The 19,756-nt window shown below is 37.5% G+C and overlaps 1 protein-coding gene and 1 non-coding gene across 2 annotated transcripts; one reads left to right on the top strand and one right to left on the bottom strand.

Moving 5' to 3' along the window:
* The first annotated feature begins 4,327 nt into the window (after positions 1–4,327).
* Positions 4,328–14,233, top strand: LOC110837228 (superoxide dismutase [Cu-Zn]-like). The gene is made up of 4 exons (XM_022079128.2): positions 4,328–4,551; positions 6,309–6,513; positions 9,789–10,019; positions 13,653–14,233. The coding sequence occupies exons 2-4, from the start codon at positions 6,325–6,327 to the stop codon at positions 13,911–13,913; spliced, it is 681 nt and encodes a 226-aa protein (XP_021934820.1). The 5' UTR covers positions 4,328–4,551; positions 6,309–6,324; the 3' UTR covers positions 13,914–14,233.
* LOC147874179 (signal recognition particle RNA) lies at positions 11,929–12,227 on the bottom strand. The gene has a single exon (XR_015534629.1).
* Positions 14,234–19,756: the final 5,523 nt, after the last annotated feature.

The following is a 19,756-nucleotide window of genomic DNA, read 5'->3' on the forward strand; positions in this document are numbered from 1 at the left end:
TTCTGAAGCACGTTAACTGAGGACCACCTCCAGTCGGCTATCTGCTACTATTTCTTCCGTATATTTTCTGCCACTTTCCGTATGTGATATACAAACTGAGGACGCTCCATTCTGTGGGGACGATGGACCCATTCAGCTATTATTAAAAGTGGTATTTATTTATTCATTAAATTAATAATTATATCCATACCAAGGCAAATGGTTATTATTTTATTTAGTGTTCTGTCTGCCGACAGGTCCATATGAACAGGATCCTTCCATCCTTTTCTCGGACTGGGACCTGTTCATGTACGTTCTTGGCAGATGATCCAGAAGTGGTTTGCCATTGCCTTCTTCTGTGTGTGAATGGAGTAATTGTTGGGATGCCACGGAGAAACCGGGGAAGCCCCCGGAGGAAAACTCCATGTTGCCTAGACCACGGCCTTGCCCAACACAAGTTATAAATTCGGACACCGCCGGGAATCGAACCCGAGACCGCGAGAAACGGAACTAATGACTTCACTATTCTGTTTCTTAGCGACACATCGGCTCCCTCATGTGGAGAAACACTGGTCGTTGTCAGGTATATATTAAAATATTTTCTAAATCCATTGACATGCCAGTAGTTCTGGGTGTCATCATTACTACAGACCATTAATAGGGCCGTCGTGTCTGAATTTAATCAACTGAATAATTAAAATAATAACATCAATGATAATTTTTGTCCTTGCCAGACGGTAATTTCTTTTACTGATTACGTTTTTAGATAGCTTTCGGACCAAAACTGGTAGCCGTCCATACAATCTTTACCATCTACAGAAGTGAGAATTGACTCCATAATTAATCAGTGTCAAACAGCTGTCCTTGAATGGGGTATGATGATTTATACAGTTCCGCTAGAGTCGACGGTACTCTAATGACAAATCAAAATGAAATTAAAATCCCTGGTCATTGAAGTAAAAGGATAATGGGTGAAATGAATAGATAAGCTTATGACAACAGGTATAAAAAGTTAATGAACCAGTTAGTTTATAATTTATTTTAATACTGTACAAGATAATAAATGGGAATTCTGACGTGTGTTACCAACTTTGTAATACAGCGGGTTAGCTAAGTGTCAGTTTGTAAGTTATGTAGAGTAGGAAACGATTTATTTAAACTCTTGTGAACTGAAAGCTTTGGTTGAAAGGACAGAAGGAATGACTAATGGTGGGTTTTGTTAGTTGTGGTATGAACTAATGGCAGCATCGTTAAATAATTACATAGATTCATTCTTGATTGTCTTCTGAACGTGACGTATCTGGTTCGAATCTTAACCGTGTTTCCTGCTATCCTGACTGATATTGTTCATGGTTTCCTTATATAATTGAGGTCTAAAATAGATCGACAACGGGCAAGTTGTGCATAACCAGATCAGCTGGCACGATCCAATAAGATACGCCGGGCAGAAAAGATTAATGGCATTCGCCGAGATGTGCCTGCCCTTGGCATATGAACACCGCACAACAAGGCAAGCATTTCCCAACAAATCGGTCTTTAGTTTCAGTGAACTTGCAGATTTATTAATACGAGGTGCGATCGGAAAGTTTCAAGACTGTGTCAATAGCGGGCGAACCGGATGTAGTACGAGCTTCTGCCTTTCTACATTCATAGTGAATCAGTGTGCCAGCCGGCATCATCGAATTAGCATTTGTTTCTTAGTTACGGGCGTTTTGGTAGTGCATTACACCGACCCTCCTGCGATTTCGGAATGGCGTGTGCATCAAATTTTGCCAAAGACTCGCCAAAACGGCTACGGAAACCTATGAAATGCTAAAGCAAACTTTTGTGTGGCATTCACGTTTTAAAAATGGCCGAACCTCTGTCGATGATGACGAGCGTTCTGGACGACCATCTTCGAGCACAACGCCCGAAAATGTTACGAAGATTCGGCAGGCCATTCACGAAGATCGACGTCGTACCATCAACGACTTGTGCGACTTTGTTGGGATAGGCTATGGGACCTGTCAGCTGATTCTAAAGGAAGAACTCCACAAGCGACGCATCATGACAACGCGCCAGCGCACACCGCCCTCAAAGTTCGGCAGTTTTTGGCCTCAAACACCATGGCCGTCATCCCGCACCCTCCTTAGCTCCGTGTGACTTCTTACTCTTCCCAAAGATGAAAATTCAGCTAAAGGGAAGGAGATTTGAGACGATAGAAGAGATTCAGGCAGAATCGCAGATGGTGCTTGACAGGCTGACAAAGAAAGATTTCCAGGGATGCTTCCAGGCTTGGCAGCGGCGCTGGGATCGTTGTGTTCACTCCCAGGGGAGCTACTTCGAGGGTGATGGATGAATTTAATACCTGAGATAAGTGTACGGGTTTTTATAGGCGCAGTCTAGAAACTTTCCGATCGCACCTCGTAAGTCACATTAAATACGAAGGCCCTCGTTCTTGGTATACATCGGACATCTCACAGGCGGTGGCACTGAAATTGCCATGTTTCTAAACGCGAAAACTTGTTCGGAATTAGCCCAAAATAGGCTTCTTATAAGGAGATTAAAAAATGGTTCTTGTGGAAACAGGATGGAGGGAGGGAGTGGATTGCATTGATCTGATCTGGTTTCGTAAAAGGCGGGGAATTTCTTGACTAGCTGTACAACTGTTAGCTTCTCACGAAGGACTCTGTTTCATGGAGTTAGTTGGTAAGAACGTCAGTGGTAATTAACAGTCACTATTGACTAATTTATAATTGTTCTAGAAGAAATATACACGTTTAACATTAAATTTGTATGCATTATTATTTAACGGGGCAGAGACGCTGTTTGACGGAGAGACTGACTGTAGTGAAAGAATTGCTTAAGGCGCCACAGAAAAATATTAATTATATTGAAATCAGAAAATTTACGGACCCTTTGACAAAATAATATTAAAAAGTAACCTAAAAATCTCGTGTTGTAATATTAGTGTGGTATCGACGTGTGGGTACGTACGAACACTTGGAATCATGAATACGCCGTTAAACAGGCAATCCTGACTGGCTAATGAAGCAGATGCTAGACGACTCTGGCCGCCAGTATAAACACGCTTAACGGCGACTCAATCCATAAGAGAAAGACATAAAGTGACGAAATCTGAGTTTTTTATTTATGTGCACAACTAAAGAAATATTTTGCTAAATAATTGACTGACTGACATGTCTTCTACTTGCATCCCGATGTATGCTATGTGATATTCATATTTACATAAGTTGGACACAACCCTGAAGACGGAGGCAGTATATTCCTCCGAAACATTGGTATCTGCCCACAAGCCATTACAAGCCAGAAGGCCAAAATATCGGAAATATCGGAAGGCTGAAGTAGCTGCATATTGTGATCTTTGTTAAGAGATCGCTTGATAGTTTGGAGGATAATATTAAAATGAATCTTCAAGATAAGGGATGGGTAGGTATAGGATGGAATCGCCTGCATCAGAATAGAGTCTAGTAGTAGGCTGTTTTAATATGGAAATGCACTTCCGGGTTACGTAAAAGACGAAAGATTTCTTGACTAGTTGAGAGATTATTAGGCTGTCATGAACTGCTTCATTAACTTGGTGCAATTTCCGCTGAAGTTTCAAGATGAACCTTAAATGGTAAAAAGTGGAATTTATGGTCGATGCATCCTTCATAATGCACAGATCTCGTTCTGATTTATGGAGAATACGCAACATTTATTTTTATTGTGGCTTATATATCATTTTGGATTCATTTTGAAGAGCATGTTTGGCCCCATGTCAATACAGGGGAACTGATAAAGATCTTTGGAACAAAAACACAGTTATTTCATAAAAATACGTTTTCGATCATACCAGACTAATAACACGAATATTTAGCGGTGTGCGAATTGTTTAATTACGTAAACAATAGCTTTGTCTTCGTCTGTTCGTCTTCGACCTTGAGTCAACTGTAAGTTAGGAAGAACCTAGTTCCGGAAGTTCAGGGAAACAATAAAAATAAAATTTCCCGACCGTGAAGGCTCTATCTATCATTTCTAATTTCAGACATCTCTTCTTTTTAAATGGTTGTTATGCACGTGCGTCCACATGTGGATATTTCGTTGGTCGCGGGCCTTTTGTGTCCCGTCAAACGAGACGAGACCGTCCTTGACAACACATTAAATCTGTTACAAGCAGACGATGATGAAAAAGTCACAGTTTTTATTTCTTATTTCCTTTTTCTGTAATGGCTGATCATTTGAGGAAGGCACTTCCCCGTTTTCTCCTCTCTTTGCGGCAGCCAATAAGCAGGCAATGCACCGCAGACCCGTAATTAGTGAGTTAAATGAGAGAACCAACTGTACAATGCGGAGTGTAACTTGTTCTATCGGTTTTTCAAGGTCCCTCCAGCCGTGATGAACTACCACTATAAAACAAAGTATACGTTGCGTACTGATGCAATTTTCATTATTTGTCAAGTTTCCTCTTCGTTAAGAACACGCATATCCTCCGTTCCGTAACCAAGGCAACGTAACATGTCTGATTATTTCATAAATCGCGCACAAGTCTGTATTCCAAAGCAGTCTGTCGCAGCTCATAAACAATAAGAGGTAAGCTGGTTCTTTGTATTTTATTAGTGTCCATTAGAGCAGTGATTGCAGATGAGAAGAATTATTTTGACATAACTTGCTTAAAATAATTATTATATTTGTTTACCGTCAAATCACAATAAAATAGTAAGATAAGATAATTAAAATGATTAAAATATAATCTTATGTTCCATATCGAGCATTCGATTTACATCGGAACATTCACAACATGTTTCGGTTTATCAAACCGTCATCAGGTGTAAATTATAAACTTTTAAACTCAAATTACAATTATTTATAGTTTTTACAATTTTATACTTTTATCATCTTTCTCAGTATATTTTTTGGAAGTTGTGTTTAGATATTATTAATATAACATTATTGTTGAGGTGGTGTTTTGATGTTTTACCAGTCTGTGAAGTAAAAGATTCGAAAACATTAATGAAATATGATTGAATATAGAAAACAAAATGAACTAAAATAATAAATAATAGCAAATAAACATACCATATATGAAATGTTCCATATCGAATGCTCGATATGGAACATAAGATGATATTTTAATCATTTTAATTATCGTATCTTACTATTTTATTTTGATTTGACGGTAAACAAATATAATAATTATTTTAACTAATATCACAATATGACGCAACTATACTATCTCATAACTTGCTTATTCGTAATTTGTAAAGCAGTTGTGTGAGTTGTTGCGAATTATTTGCAAGACGTTCAGAATTCAGGAGTGAGGCCGTGATTTCGCTGTTTAGGTTGCGTAAATTTGGAATTTCGGTCACCTCACAGAGCGTCCGCTCTGAACGTCAGTTTCTTCATGTGCTCCGTGCTTGAACCACGATGGGCCGTATTTTACTGTTCTAAACATGTAGTGATCATAGTTTACATAGTTCATGAATTATCAATGTGCTAACGTGAATGCTGTCTAACATACCAGACGATGACAGCGACACATGACGTCTCATGATTAATTGCGACTAATTACAGATATGCACTGTAATGTAGAAGTGAAAGTCGTTTACAACTCATTCTTTATTTCTGTGAACAAAGTATCTTTAATGAAGACGCGTAAAAATGTCTTATCCTAATTTCCTTATTTTATAAGGAAAGCGATACTTATCGATATCGCCATCTCCGTGCGTATGTCACGTCCAATAACTCTGAAACAATAAACGCGTTTTCATGAGACATGGCGAAGTCATCATACTATAAGCCACGCTAATCTTGTAGCCTATACTTTTATATTCGAATTGATTACCATCAATAAAAAAAACATAACGTTATGCGAATTTCTAACATGGTAGCGATACTAACGCCTTTTAATGTAGATACCTGAAATTTGGCGTGGTAATAGATATTCGAACATATGTTATTTTCATTTAGATAAATAAAAAACTTATATTAATCTTAAAACGAATTACAAGGAAAAGAGATTTAAAAGTCAGCAGTCGCTCAGCTGACCAAGAAATTACACAACTTTTATGGAACACAAATGTTGATTACCGTGTTCACATAAGCTCATCTGTGGTCCTTATCCTGAACTAAATTAATATATTCCATACCCTGAGCCGATATGTATTGAAGATCTATTTTATTCTATATGTACGCCTAAGTCTTCGGAGTGATCTCTTCCCTTCAAGATCATCGATAGGAATATTTCTTATCCCCATTCGTGCTAAATGCCCCGCTCAAGTCATTCTTCTTGATTTCATCACCATAATTACGTTTGGTAAAGAGTCTGTTTTGAATTGTTTGTATTGCAGGTAAACTGCCGGCACCATGAAGGCGTATGTGGTTCTTGTAGTGATCCTGATGACGTCGCTAGCGAGAGCTGCCGACGACGCTCCGCCGTCGAAAGACGTCGAAGTCATTGTACCCAAGGAGAGGCCAATCCATGTCCGTAGTTTCCCTGCCATTTTTGGACACAGCAGCAACATATATGAGATACCGATGCATCCTTATCATTTTGTAAGTGTTTAAGTGTCTGCTGTCCTGGTGCTGAAAATGAAAGTATCTTGCTCGCTTCATGGCAGTTGGGAAGGAGCCGTTCTTCTAGATTTATTACCCAGTTCATTTCTTTTGTCATTCGTTCGACGTGTGTATTAAAATTAAATGAATATGCGTTTAATAAAAATATGTTTCTATGTATGTAATTTTAATTTTGAATATGTTTGGTATTTTCGTTTTGATTTCTGTTGTTGTCTGTGAGTGTGGATTTATCAGTTTCACTTTCAGTAATCCATATGCTTATATAAACTTTTTGCGTTTTAACTACGTTGTAGTACCATGTGATACCACCATCATTTTCCCATACATCGTAACATTAGCTTGAATGCAGCGATGTGACTTTACAAAACTGAAGGATCAAAGCCAACATCTGCCACTTTGGATTTCAATGCTGTAAAACTGCACTTGGTTTATTGTGGACAATCGGTGTGGAGTCAGTTATGAAAACTGACAAATGACGCGAGATTTATGTTCAGTCATATTCGCTTCACTAGACTAGTCTTGACTCCTGTTGTGAAGTATATAATTACAAATCGTGTTATTAGTGCGAACCTGTAACTGAAACATTGCACAACCCACAGATTATTATTTTCGCTTGTCATTTTAAGCGGGATTGTTAATACATTCATTTCGCCTTGTCTTTTTTGTCAATCGGGACATATATCAAAAAACTCTAATTGGTTCATATATCGAGGGCGTTCTGCTATATAATAGCAAAGTACCAAAGTAATAGAATATTTATGAAAATCTTTAAGCTGTGACGTTTTCAAACGTTGAATTTTATATTGGAAGGAACCATTATATATGATTATCTTCAGCTGCATAACAAAAGATCATACACTTTCACAATGATGGTGCAAGGCACAAGGTCAGGGACAACAACTACAGACACACGAACGTACATACAAACGAGTGTCTGGGCCAGAACCCCGCAGGGAGTATCATTACCGAGCTGATAGGAGCCACAGTTGGCTCACGATAAAATGTATCAGAAGTCACGAAGGTTTTATTTTTGGGCATACATACATGAAAACCTGCTTAAAACGGAATATTTGGGGGGGGGGGGGTTCCAGTCCTGAGAGGTTCAAATGCAGCACAGGTCATAGTTTATTTTTGATGGTATAAAAACATAACTATCTTACTGCCCTGAAGATGGAGGCAGCAAGCAGTTATACGCAAGGATACTAATAAAACTAAACCAGAAAGAAATAATAATCACATCGACTGAAACAGCGTCGTTAAATAACCTATGAAACAAAATTGCAGTGAAAGTTACATCCTGTGAATGCGGTATTAAGAATTACCAGTCAATTTTATGAAGTGACAGGCTACGGGATCGATTCCTGGTAATCTTTTTCTTCTCCGTCGCATCCAGATTGTATCTGGGATCACTCAGCCTCCTGTTCAATGGGTGTTTGGACTCAAAACTCGGGTGTATAGCTGACCACTCACCTTCACGTAGAGTCAAATTTAAGAACGTTCTGATCGAGTGGTTGGTCCTTCTGCTACTTCTTCGGGATGTCCTGTGTTCAAATTCCAGATTAGTGCCTTGAATTAGGCTACGACCATTTCCTTCCATATTCTTTCCTGTTCGTTATTCGTTAATCATCATGTCATTCGACTCGAGTCCCTGGTACTAGGTTAAAGTGGAAAGCGTCATAAGTTTCCATCACTTATTTTACTTGGTCCAAAAAGAACGAGTGTTTAAACCTGGTCATAGTAGTGATCGAATCGAAATAAGACGGATCGTGGACATGGCCCAAGGAGGCAAGGTTTCTTAGCAGGCCTTTTAGTGTGCAGCTGTCTCAGTGTTTACCCACAGGCTTTCATGAAATGGGACGCCATGAGCTTGAACGCGAGGGCGACGCGTCCTTCCACATCCTGCGTCACTCACTGGCCGCTATTCTTACCGCCAAGATCGATCATGCACTCAATATCGCATTCTCTAGATTCCTCCTCGTGCACTGAACATCTTCTGTAGACTCGAGTCACAGTTAAATTATTCTTATTTCTCACACAGCCTTCATCTCACCATATTTTAAAAGTTGTGGAATTCAATAAATGCTTTCTAAACATGTTTCCGCCAAGATTCCTGTAATATCGTTCGCTTTTTGATTTGTCTGCGGACAGTTTGTTTTGCATTTAAGATGCTTTATATCTTAATTGCGTCATGTTTGTGTTTTATTGATACAATATTTTATTTTCCGTCTATACACAAACTTAAAATAATGTTGTTTAAAATTACTTAAAATTATACCATTCTCAGTAGATACTGCATCTTGTTACATTTTTTTGTTATCGACGACATGTTTCAATGTGTATTACATCATCATCAGGTCTATCAATTTTAATATATTTTAAAAACTGTTGTACATCTTGCGTTGCGTATATTGATTAATTTGATTTGTTTAATTTTAAGTTTTTGTCTCTTCTTTTAATTTTGGAGGTTGTGCTTGGATGTTTTATATCTGTAAAATTAATTTTCAAATCGTGATTTTGGATATTGACATAGGAAATATAATAATTTAATAATTTAAAGAGTTATTACGTAATATAACGTAATACAATGTAAAAGAATCATAATAAAAAGTAGTAAAGGGTAGTAAAACATACCGGGTTGTAATTGATGTGTTGTGTGTCCGATATTAAGAGACGGTAGACTGCAACTTAAAATTAAACAAATCAAATTAATCAATATACGCAACGCAAGATGTACAACAGTTTTTAAAATATATTAAAATTGATAGACCTGATTATGATGTAATACACATTGAAACATGTCGTCGATAACAAAAAATGTAACAAGATGCAGTATCTACTGAGAATGTTATAATTTTAAGTAATTTTAAACAACATTATTTTAAGTTTGTGTATAGACGGAAAATAAAATATTGTATATTTAAGATGCTGTTCTCTCAGGTATGAAAATGGACGTCTGTATTGTGCCTAGAATAATTTCATAACAGTTCGTGACTGTGAGCAAAATTTCAGTTCTCTGAGTGTGAAGAATCATGTTTCCTTGTATCATATATTATTATATGTCTCGGGGATTCACATTTTGGAACTTCAGTCTTCCGTCTTCGGGTCTGAAGATGGAAATACCACGCTCCGCCGAAACGTTGTCACACAGCCAAAATGCTAAAATCCTACACGACCAATAATATAGACGGCCTCTATCTAAATATTTAAACTTATGTGTAGGATGTTTCCCCTTTGAAATTTGAAGTGCTCTGCAGGACCTTCAGCCTCTGATGGCCTTGGCTGTCCTTAGCGGCGGGGGCGGTGACGCTGAAGGCGGGGGATGCAGCGGGGAGGTCCTCTTCAGGCAACCGAACCCCAGGGCTCCAGTGCTTGTCACAGGCAACGTGACCGGATTGTCTCCGGGTCTCCACGGTTTCCACGTGCACCTGAAAGGAGATATTAGACAGGGCTGTGAGTCTGCAGGCCCACACTTCAACCCTTACATGGTGAGTTACTTGTCACAGTCGAATGGCAATGCCTCTTTCTTTCACAGTTATATATTCTCGATGTAACCACCCTCAAAATGGTAGAAATTCTGAGGCTCTTTATCGTGTATTTTTAGTCCCTTCAGTACTCATTACCCTGTGTTGCAAATGGCGACTACAGCCAAAAATACGGCCGTAAAGAAGGGATTCGTGGATTGTTTCTTGGACAGTCGAATATCGTGACGCGGCGGTTCTTATAGAAGCCGCTGAACGAAGATGAAGGTAACATCGTCATTCACCGTTACGACAATGTGTGCACCTGCAAACACGAGCTGTGACTAACAGCACAAGAATTTCTCATTAACATCATCTTGAAATTTATGTCTTTTGTCCATCTGTGCTAAAAGAGTTGTATTCATACGTACACAAAACAGGCTAGTTTCAAGAAAATTTGAATTTCTGGAACATAAGATTGCTTCAGGATATTGTAACACGCAGTTGACGAACAATTCACACCCGTGCCACGAGCTCAAGAACGCGTGGAGGTTTTCCTCGATACAATTTCCACACCCAATCGCATATTCCTAAACTTAACATAAATTAATGACTATTCATTTATATTGTCTCTTAATTCGCGCAGTGAAACGTGTGTGGTACTCAAATTTTGATTAAAATTTCGACACCACAGTTTGCTTGAGCGTTTCAGGTAAAATTAAACGAATTTGAGAGACGATTCGATTATAAATACGTAGGTTTAGGCCTACAATATGAGCTGGGCAAATGATTGTTGAAGGCCATATAAGATAATAATTTTTATCTCGGATATAAGAAACAGGTGTTTGTGTAAAACAAGAGTTGTTTTATGTATTTATTTGTATGTTTTCAACTATTTTATATATAACAGGCTATGAATTTAAAACTGACAATTCGCAAAGCTCTATTAAACGCTAGTAAGTGGGAAGTTCCAGACGTAAATGCAGAGAAAAATAAGTGAACTTAATTTCTGTGTCCCGTTAGTGCAGTGTAAACATCGGCTAATAAATTCTCCATATGTATAGGAATGACATAAGGAATGAAATATAAATTCGAGGGAAAATTACATTGAAGCAGATTAAATTCAGGAAATTCTTCCTACATTCTGTTCAGAATCGTTTTCTTGCAGACTGCGTCATAAAAGTGTAAAGACTAGAAAACTACAATTTTACCAATTGTTTTGTATGGGTGGGAAGCGTGGTTTCTGATATTAACAGAAGAGCATATACTGAGGATGTTTGAGAAAGGGTGCGCCGAAGAGAATATTTGGTCCTAAAAAGGATGAAGTTACAGCAAGCCGGAGTTAGTTTCAAATATTAGGGCGATAAAATAAAGAGGATGAGATGGGCAGGTCATGCAGAGCGCGTGGGGGAAGTGAGAAATGCATCGTTCTCTTACTATATATGTCTTGACTAGCTCTCAGCTACTAACTTCTAAAGAAGGAATCTACTGCATCGAGTTGTATTCAACTACGAAGCGCATATACAAAAATTTTGATTGTGTTGTAAGGAACCATTTATGTCGTAGATGCTAACATTTTCCGTTTTTGTTTTGAAAAAAATAGATATTCCTCTCGTCACATGCGGTCTGATTGAATAATAGCAAATGACGTTAAAGAAGAAGTGTATTACATTATGTAACATAACCTTGCATATATCTTACAAAAAAAGTATACAAACATTTAATTAACGAAAGAGACATTTTAATAAACTAAATAATTTGTAGTGTTCATAATGACGAATGTTAACTTCGTGGCACAACTGACTGACAACAAAGACAGAACAGAATAAATATGTTTATTGTAATGACGTTATTTTTGCAATTGTTCTTGCCGCAAATAAAAAGAATGAAAGAAATAAGTAATAATTAAACAATAAATAAACGAATAAAACGGAAAAAAGATGTTGGTCTGATTTCTGTTGGTCGGGCTACTACACAGCTCCCACTCCCAGGCGCGATCCCACTACTGCTCCACACGGGGACTTCTGGCTGCTGGGTTTCCCCCCTGGCCCGGTGCGCCCCTCCTTAGCCAACCTGGCCACCCCGGGCTCCCCCAGGGCGCCCATATTGATGCCGAGCTTAGTGCGGACGCCCAGTCAACGTGAGCCACAGTGCACTAGAACTCCCGACCTCAAATCATCCTCAACACCTAGCCTCCAAGTAGCTGGATTAAAGGAGTACGCCACCACTCCCGGCGATAAACAACATTTTCGGAACTTGATGTTATTGTAACTCGCGATGTTTGCGACGGTGCCTAAAAGATGGCACTAGTTGCTGCTTCCCGCTGTTATTGATTCGGTACGCCTGAACTTACTGAATTTTGTGATTTGTTTCCACCAGATGGTGATGATGTAGCACTTCTACAGTGCCATCTATTAGCGCTTGAAATAAACAATTCGGAATTAACAGTGATCGAGTAATTTCCTTGATGTATTGAGGAACGTGATCTGAAATGGCGTGAACTAAAATCCAGTGTTGTCTTGATAAAGGAATCTGTCATCAATACACTACACATAATTCAGAACTTTTCCAATGAAAATATTCTGAAGAAACAAAAAACATCCGAAAATTACGTAAAATTAGCTTCTCCGAACATTGTTAGTGGCTATAAAAGAGAGGGTTGTTCAAAGCACAGAAACGTGAGAAATGCATAAAGAATTTTGATTGGAAAACATAAGGGGACTGATTACTCGGATTAACTAAGATTAGATATAGGATTAACACAACGCGGGCTTTTGTGAAGAAGACTACGAATATCAAGATTCCATAAAATTAGGGAATGTCTTAACCTTCTCAGCGACTGGTAGCTTTTCAACGAAGATCCTTTGCCTTGAAGCTAGAAAGGTTTGTGTTTTTGCCGCCGTTGTTGAAGGAATTAAATAATTAGTGTACGTTTTATTTAGTGTTCCTAAGTGTAGAAGATATTTGTCTTCCGTTACGACACACTTTTCGCGGTGGAGAGGGGGGGAGGAGTTCTCCGAGACTCTCTCTGTATTTCCCTTTCAGTATTACAGTGAAACTTACTTATAACGAAGTACCAAAAGATCTAATTTTTTATTCGTATCAGATATCCGTTTAGTAAGGGCATAGTTATTTACATCGAAAAAAAAAGAACATTACACAGTACATATCTAATGTATTTTTGGTAAGAATAAGAATAATGACTATATCAATGCTCCATAAATACATTACACAGACACTGACCAGTACAAATTTTCAGTTTCTGATTTGTTTATTTAGTTCCACCATAACTTCTTCTCCTTTATTGCAACGTAGTTCAGTGGATCATTTTGAACCAAAATTTTGTTCGCATTTCTCAACTCCCCCACTTCAACACCCTTTATTTGATCATCCTAACAGTTTATGGTGAAGAGTACATTTCGTAACGTGCTGCTTTTTTTACGGAGGGGATTTGTTAGCCTCCCGCCCATCTCTTAAGCTGGAGCACCTTCCCTTGTCGGCTGTCCGCGTATGCTTATTTAGTATATTCACAGTTACTCTCCATATCTAGAAACCAAGCCGAGTAGAGCGAGCCGCTCAACATGGGCGCAGTAGACTACAGTACCACGAGAATAAGACGGCTATTTAATGTTAACTGCCTGTTGTTTCTGGAACGTACAGCACCGCCATGGTGCCCCTGAAGACTTGATGCGTCACGTGGGCGACCTGGGTAACATCAAGGCAGGAGAAGACGGTCTGGTCAAGCTGGAGTTCCTGGACCCTGTCATCGACCTGACGGGAGGGTCACGCGGCATCGTTGGACGCACTCTCGTGGTTCACGTAGGACAGGATGACTTCGGGCGTGGTCGTGACGAGGAGAGCGTCAAGACGGGAAACTCGGGAGCCATGATCTGCTGTGGCGTCATCGGCTACCTCAACTGATGACACAGTGGTTAAAATAACACTACAGTGACATGTTTCGGTCGAAGTAGATCATCTTCAGGATATTCAAAACAGAGAATTCCTACGAATTATTAAGTGCTGCTATAGTAATGTGACTCATTTTCATGTAGGCTATTTGTGAATAAAAACTGAGATAATTCAATTAAATATACATAAATGAAAAATTGTTGGATCCAACTTACATACTTTTTCAAAATACATAAAATGTGTGTCATTGTTTGAAATTGTACTTAAAAATTAATAACTAGGGATTTTTTTTATTAAAATGCACACATGCGTATGCATATTTTTGCTGATAATATTCCTTTTCTGTTTTACCTTGCCAACGGCTGTAACAACAAACACATTCATTGGATGTCTCATTCAGACAAGTGGCTGGTTACGAGTTGGCAACCGTGGTTCGATTCCATGAGGGGCACTCATTCTTTTATTTGAAACTGCATCTAGGGCCACCCAGACGCCTACAAAATACATAGCCTAGTGTCTTAATTAGGATTAAGGCATCCGGAACGTGAAACTGATTCTCGTCGCCATCTGTTGCCCTGGTAATGATCTCCTTTGTGTATTATTTGCCTCTGAGGGTGAATGGTTATCTTCGAACTAAAGCCTTATTTCTCCCAGACGAAGAGCCCGTGATTTATTTTGAGTAGAAGACTGAGTAGGCCCGGGACAGTCTTGTCGATTTCGGAGTGAAGATAACATCCTGACTTCATTCCTCGGACTCGCATGTTGAAGATACAACACGCATTTCAAATATCTAACCAAATCTAACCTAACCTAACCATATCCCAATTTTGAAAGAGATTATCACTAAACATTTTTAACAAATTGTTCTTTTAAACGTCTGATAAATGACAAATTTTCAGATTCATAAAGGGAGTAATAATTTCTGACTTTGCGCAGTGTGACATTTGAAATTAATTACGAACCATCAGATTTGTGTCTGCGTTAAAAGAACGTCAAGGCTATCCATGACAATGGGCTTGCACTTGTTTATGCCAGGTAGGAAAACAAATGACGGGAAGTTGTGAAGATTGCATAACGAAATTAGATTCGGATGCTGAGTGATAACTGTGGTCGGCATGTTTCCTTCGGTGAGAAATGGCGCTGCTTTGATGCAAGAAATTCTATGTTACAATGAAAATTAACAACTTCTATGAAGTATCCTTACTCTAAATAATGAGACGTGATCAATTATCTGCTATTTTCGAGTGTTGTTTTTACAGCCTGAATAACGCATAGAATTTGGAGGGAAATTGTGTTCCGTCCCAGAGAATGTAATATCTCAGATTCCCGTACAGTACGTTTTAAAATTGATAAGACGCACTGAAATTTGTCTAGGATATTTAAATGTCAAGGGTATTTTTACAATTGTAAAAAATTTTCTCCTCATGCTCACATAGGTTCTATCATCCTAATGGTTTTTGGTGGAACGTACAAATTACGGAGCTCCCTACGGAGAATAAATTGTTAAATAATTCAAGAATCAATCGGACTTCCGGCGCGTGGTATTTAATTTGCAGTACCTGTTAGCTACTAATCACCCCTTTCTCCCACTCAACCCCACCAGGTCGCACTGTTGTCTGTTTCGACCTGTATGAAAGCTACTTTCTCCCCCTCCAGGTTCACCCTGCTAACCCTTGGTACTGACCAGTCCGGTGCCTTAACTCGGCCCGTGGATTTTCAGAAATGTATTGGCTTTAGTAAATACCAATACAATTTAACGTTGGTAAAACTATTATTACGAGACATTCAAATGTAAAGCTCTGTTCCTTAAGCATAAACAGTCGCGGTCAGCCAACAACGGGTAGTCCTTGAGGGTTGGAGTGTGTTAACGTTTCACAGGAGTTTACTGCCAGAATCTTCACAGTGTGGACGCAGTTAGCTCCTTTAAAACGTTAGTTAGTCTACCAGATTTCAAGATCGAACATTCCAGAAGACAGCCGTGTTGTTTGCCACTGTGAAAGCTTTAGATCTCGCCATATATCAAATAGATATTTAACACATTCTGATCGTTATTTTGTGAATGTTTGCTTTGATAAAAGACGTTAAACCTGAGACGATTCCCATTGCTATATCCGTATTTCCTTCTGTCTCGATGTCCACGTACAAACGAGTTCGTATCAGAAGACATATTATATTCAAACAGGATTAATAAAATAGTCTGTAGGACTGAGGATAAGTAATAGTGATTGGGTATGAAATGTACAAAGTATGAATAGGTGTGTAATGAAGTGGTATAGGGGAGAATAATAGAGTTAATAATGGTAAATAAAATTATCCAATAATATAGGGCTTATGGAAAGATAAATGTTAGAAATTTGGCGCCAGGAGAAGTGAAATAACACCGCCATTTTAACACGTAATTCAGAAAATTATGAACATTGATGTACAATTGCAATAGAACTGATCATGCCAGAATATATGAATAAATTCATCTGAGGACGTTTTATTATTGAACGCTTTGAAGCGAAAGCTCGTCTAAACAGTATTAACTAATCCAGTTCGTACCTCGAAGAAAACACATTTTATCATTAAAAAAGATCAATTTGATAACGCTGTTTAAGGGAATAATCATTGCTTACATTGATAATCACGCGAGATACATAAATACAAAATATACAATTTCTGTTTTTTAAAGCAGGTGGAACATGTAGTAATGTTGCGTTTTAAAGGATTAAACTAGAGCAAGAAACATTTTAAAATTCTGTCCGTCTAATCACAATAATTCTTATTAAATATTAAAATATTACAATAATTAACATTTAAAATATTTAAATATTAAATGATGTTCTTTATCGAAATATTCGATTTACATGGTCTAATGTAAATCGAATATTGTAATATTTTAATATTTAATAAGAATTATTGTGATTAGACGGACAAAATTTAATATATACTTATTATATCACAATATAACGCAACTTTACCATCTTATTTTAAAATTCAATAAAAAGAAAGAAAGGAAAAAAAGAAAGTAAGTAACTGACAAAGACCTCTCTTCTGTTCTACTTTACTACATTTATGTCTAGGTCAGGGTATTGATGTTTTTATTTCCCAAGCAAGAGACATTACAAAAGAAAGTTATTCTGTTACGTAGTAGGAACGTTCAAGGAAAACACCTAAATGCAACCGAATGCTGTCTGGAGCTCAGAAACCACAGCCTTCATTGTGATTGAACACATGTCACGTTGTTAGCCCACTTTCTGTGAATCTGAATGCAAATAACGGGAACAGATCCTCGATTTAAGGCCGCATCGCAATCACTGAACGTGGGCTGAGAGACTTTTACGACACAAAAGCACTGATATGTGTTTTGGCCAACTGTCGTTGTATTGAAAGCGCTCAACTTACACGAAGGCAGTGTTAAAACGTATTGTTTTTATGTATACAGTTACTGCATACATAATCTGCTGCCATGTTTACGTCTCTCAAACGCTTTGATTTCTTTCTGAACTTGTGACTATTGGGAATAACGTAATAAATCGATGCATCTGAAATGAAAGCCAAACCGATACTTCTACTTATGAATTTTAATTATCAAACAATTATCTCTCTCCCTCTTTGTTTTCAACCTTACTTCTCGAGTAAGTCTAAGATCTCATCAGGTATAATGCATAAATCGATTAACTTGGTATTCATGAGATGGTAAAGTTGCGTCATATTGTGGTATAATAAATATATATTAAATCTTGTCCGTCTAATCACAATAAATTCTTATTAAATATTAAAATATTATAATAATTAACATTTAAAATATTTCACGAAAAATGATGGTCTAATGTAAATCGAATATTTCGATAAAGAACATCATTTAATATTTTAAATATTTTAAATGTTAATTATTATAATATTTTAATATTTAATAAGAATTTATTGTGATTAGACGGACAAGATTTAATATATAATATATAACTTGGTATTTACAAAACATCACCTAATAGCACCAAGACTGTAAATGATTGGAAATATTCATGAATTTACATCCTTTCGTGTTTAGCATCTGAATTTGATGAAAGCACGAATAATCGATTGTTGTTTCCTCCAGTGCACTTCCATATGGCAGTTTAACGTCCTGTTATTACACTGTTTATATTATTTATTAAGTTTGTTGCAGACAAATATAGAATATTTATGTAATATACATACAAGTACAACTATTACAGCTGTATGTTTTACATATAAGCAATTTAATTATTTCAGATAAGTTTATTTTAAATAAAAGCCCCTGAAATGGATACTTAAGGCAAAATTCATGGTTGACAGTTGGACCAGCGTAATTTATTAACTTTTCAGTCAAAATATGGATGTGATTATGTCGGCCCAGAGTGGAAAGAAAAGTGTTCTGTGACCTTGCACAGTGTTTGAAGGCCGCTTTAGAAAGCTTTCACACAATAAGGCCAAGGTTTACGCGTTCAACTGCCTCATCCCATAGTCACGACTACCTTACCTGATCTATTTCAAGAAGTCCGTCTGGAACGGTTCGCTGCCACTAACATCCCATTAATGTAGATCGTATTCGATCTTATCGGCTTCGGTCAGCAGTTAATGAACTATTGTAATATTTCTACAGTTTATTGGTTCTGTTATTGAAAGAAATCCAAGACTGTTAGTTGTGTTACAAAAACGTTTTTATCTCCAATAAACGAAAATTAAAATCAGTGAGGAAAATATTATCGCAAAGAATGTATCTTTCAACTGTATCCATTCCAAAGTAAACTATGCTACATAGGATATTGTAGGTGCGTCATATTGTGATTTTATTTAAAAATAATATTAAAATATATTAAAATTGTCCGTCAATCACAATAAAATAATATAAGATAATTAAATGGTTAAAATATTATCTTTTGTTCCGTATCGAGTACTCGATTTACATATGGAACATTCTCGACATGTTTCGGCTTTCATAGAGCCGTCATCAGGTGTATGTTATAAACTCTTAACTCAATTACTAATTTTAATTTTAATTTTCTTAATATTTCTTCGTTTTTCACATTGTATCAACATTTGTTGTTGTGTTATATATCATTGATACAATCGTATTGTCGGAGTGATGTTAATGTTCCATATGTAAATCGAGTACTCGATACGGAACAAAAGATAATATTTTAACCATTTAATTATCTTATATTATTTTATTGTAATTGACGGACAATTTTAATATATTTTAATACTATTTTTATGCTACATAGGCCTATTTGTGAAGTTTGTTTCTGTCAGTGATTTCACTGGGTGTACTTGTAACCATGCAGTCGTATTTACCGATTTTTATCAAGTTATAAGAAAGGATAAATCAGTTTTCTAGACAGCGCAGCCGTAAATCGAGCATCTCGGTCTCGACTGGGATTCATGGGTGAAGGGAACGGAGAGCTACAAGAGACCTCGGTGCATTATTAATATAAGTTGGTTCTGCTGATCAATGGGACAGTTTGTGAACACAGGTGTTTCGTGTCCAGTCCACGTAAGACCGGCTGCCTTGACGTCAATGAGGATTTCAAGCTGTCATTCCGTTTCCTGTAATCCTTGTAGCATACGCCCAACTTCAGGAACGTCCTTTCAATAATAATTCTTACCTTAACGCGGTATTGAACCTTCGGTTTCCATCAAATATGGGGAATTTCGTGACCAGTAGAGCAACTATTAGCTTTTCAAAGCTATTTTGGTTGTTTTACTACACGCAGCTAAGAATTACGGAAACGACGAATGGATAGGCACATTCTGAGACATCAGTTTCAATCCCATTATAAAACTCAAATTTATTGTGAATTTCCTAAGAACAATTGGGATAGGATCATAAAATAGGCCACTATGTTTTCCAG

The sequence above is a fragment of the Zootermopsis nevadensis genome, unplaced genomic scaffold, assembly GCF_977971745.1.
Source record: "Zootermopsis nevadensis isolate Lab colony 2312 unplaced genomic scaffold, Znev_1.0 Znev_ptg000010l, whole genome shotgun sequence".
In the NCBI taxonomy this organism is placed as follows: Eukaryota; Metazoa; Arthropoda; class Insecta; order Blattodea; family Termopsidae; genus Zootermopsis; species Zootermopsis nevadensis.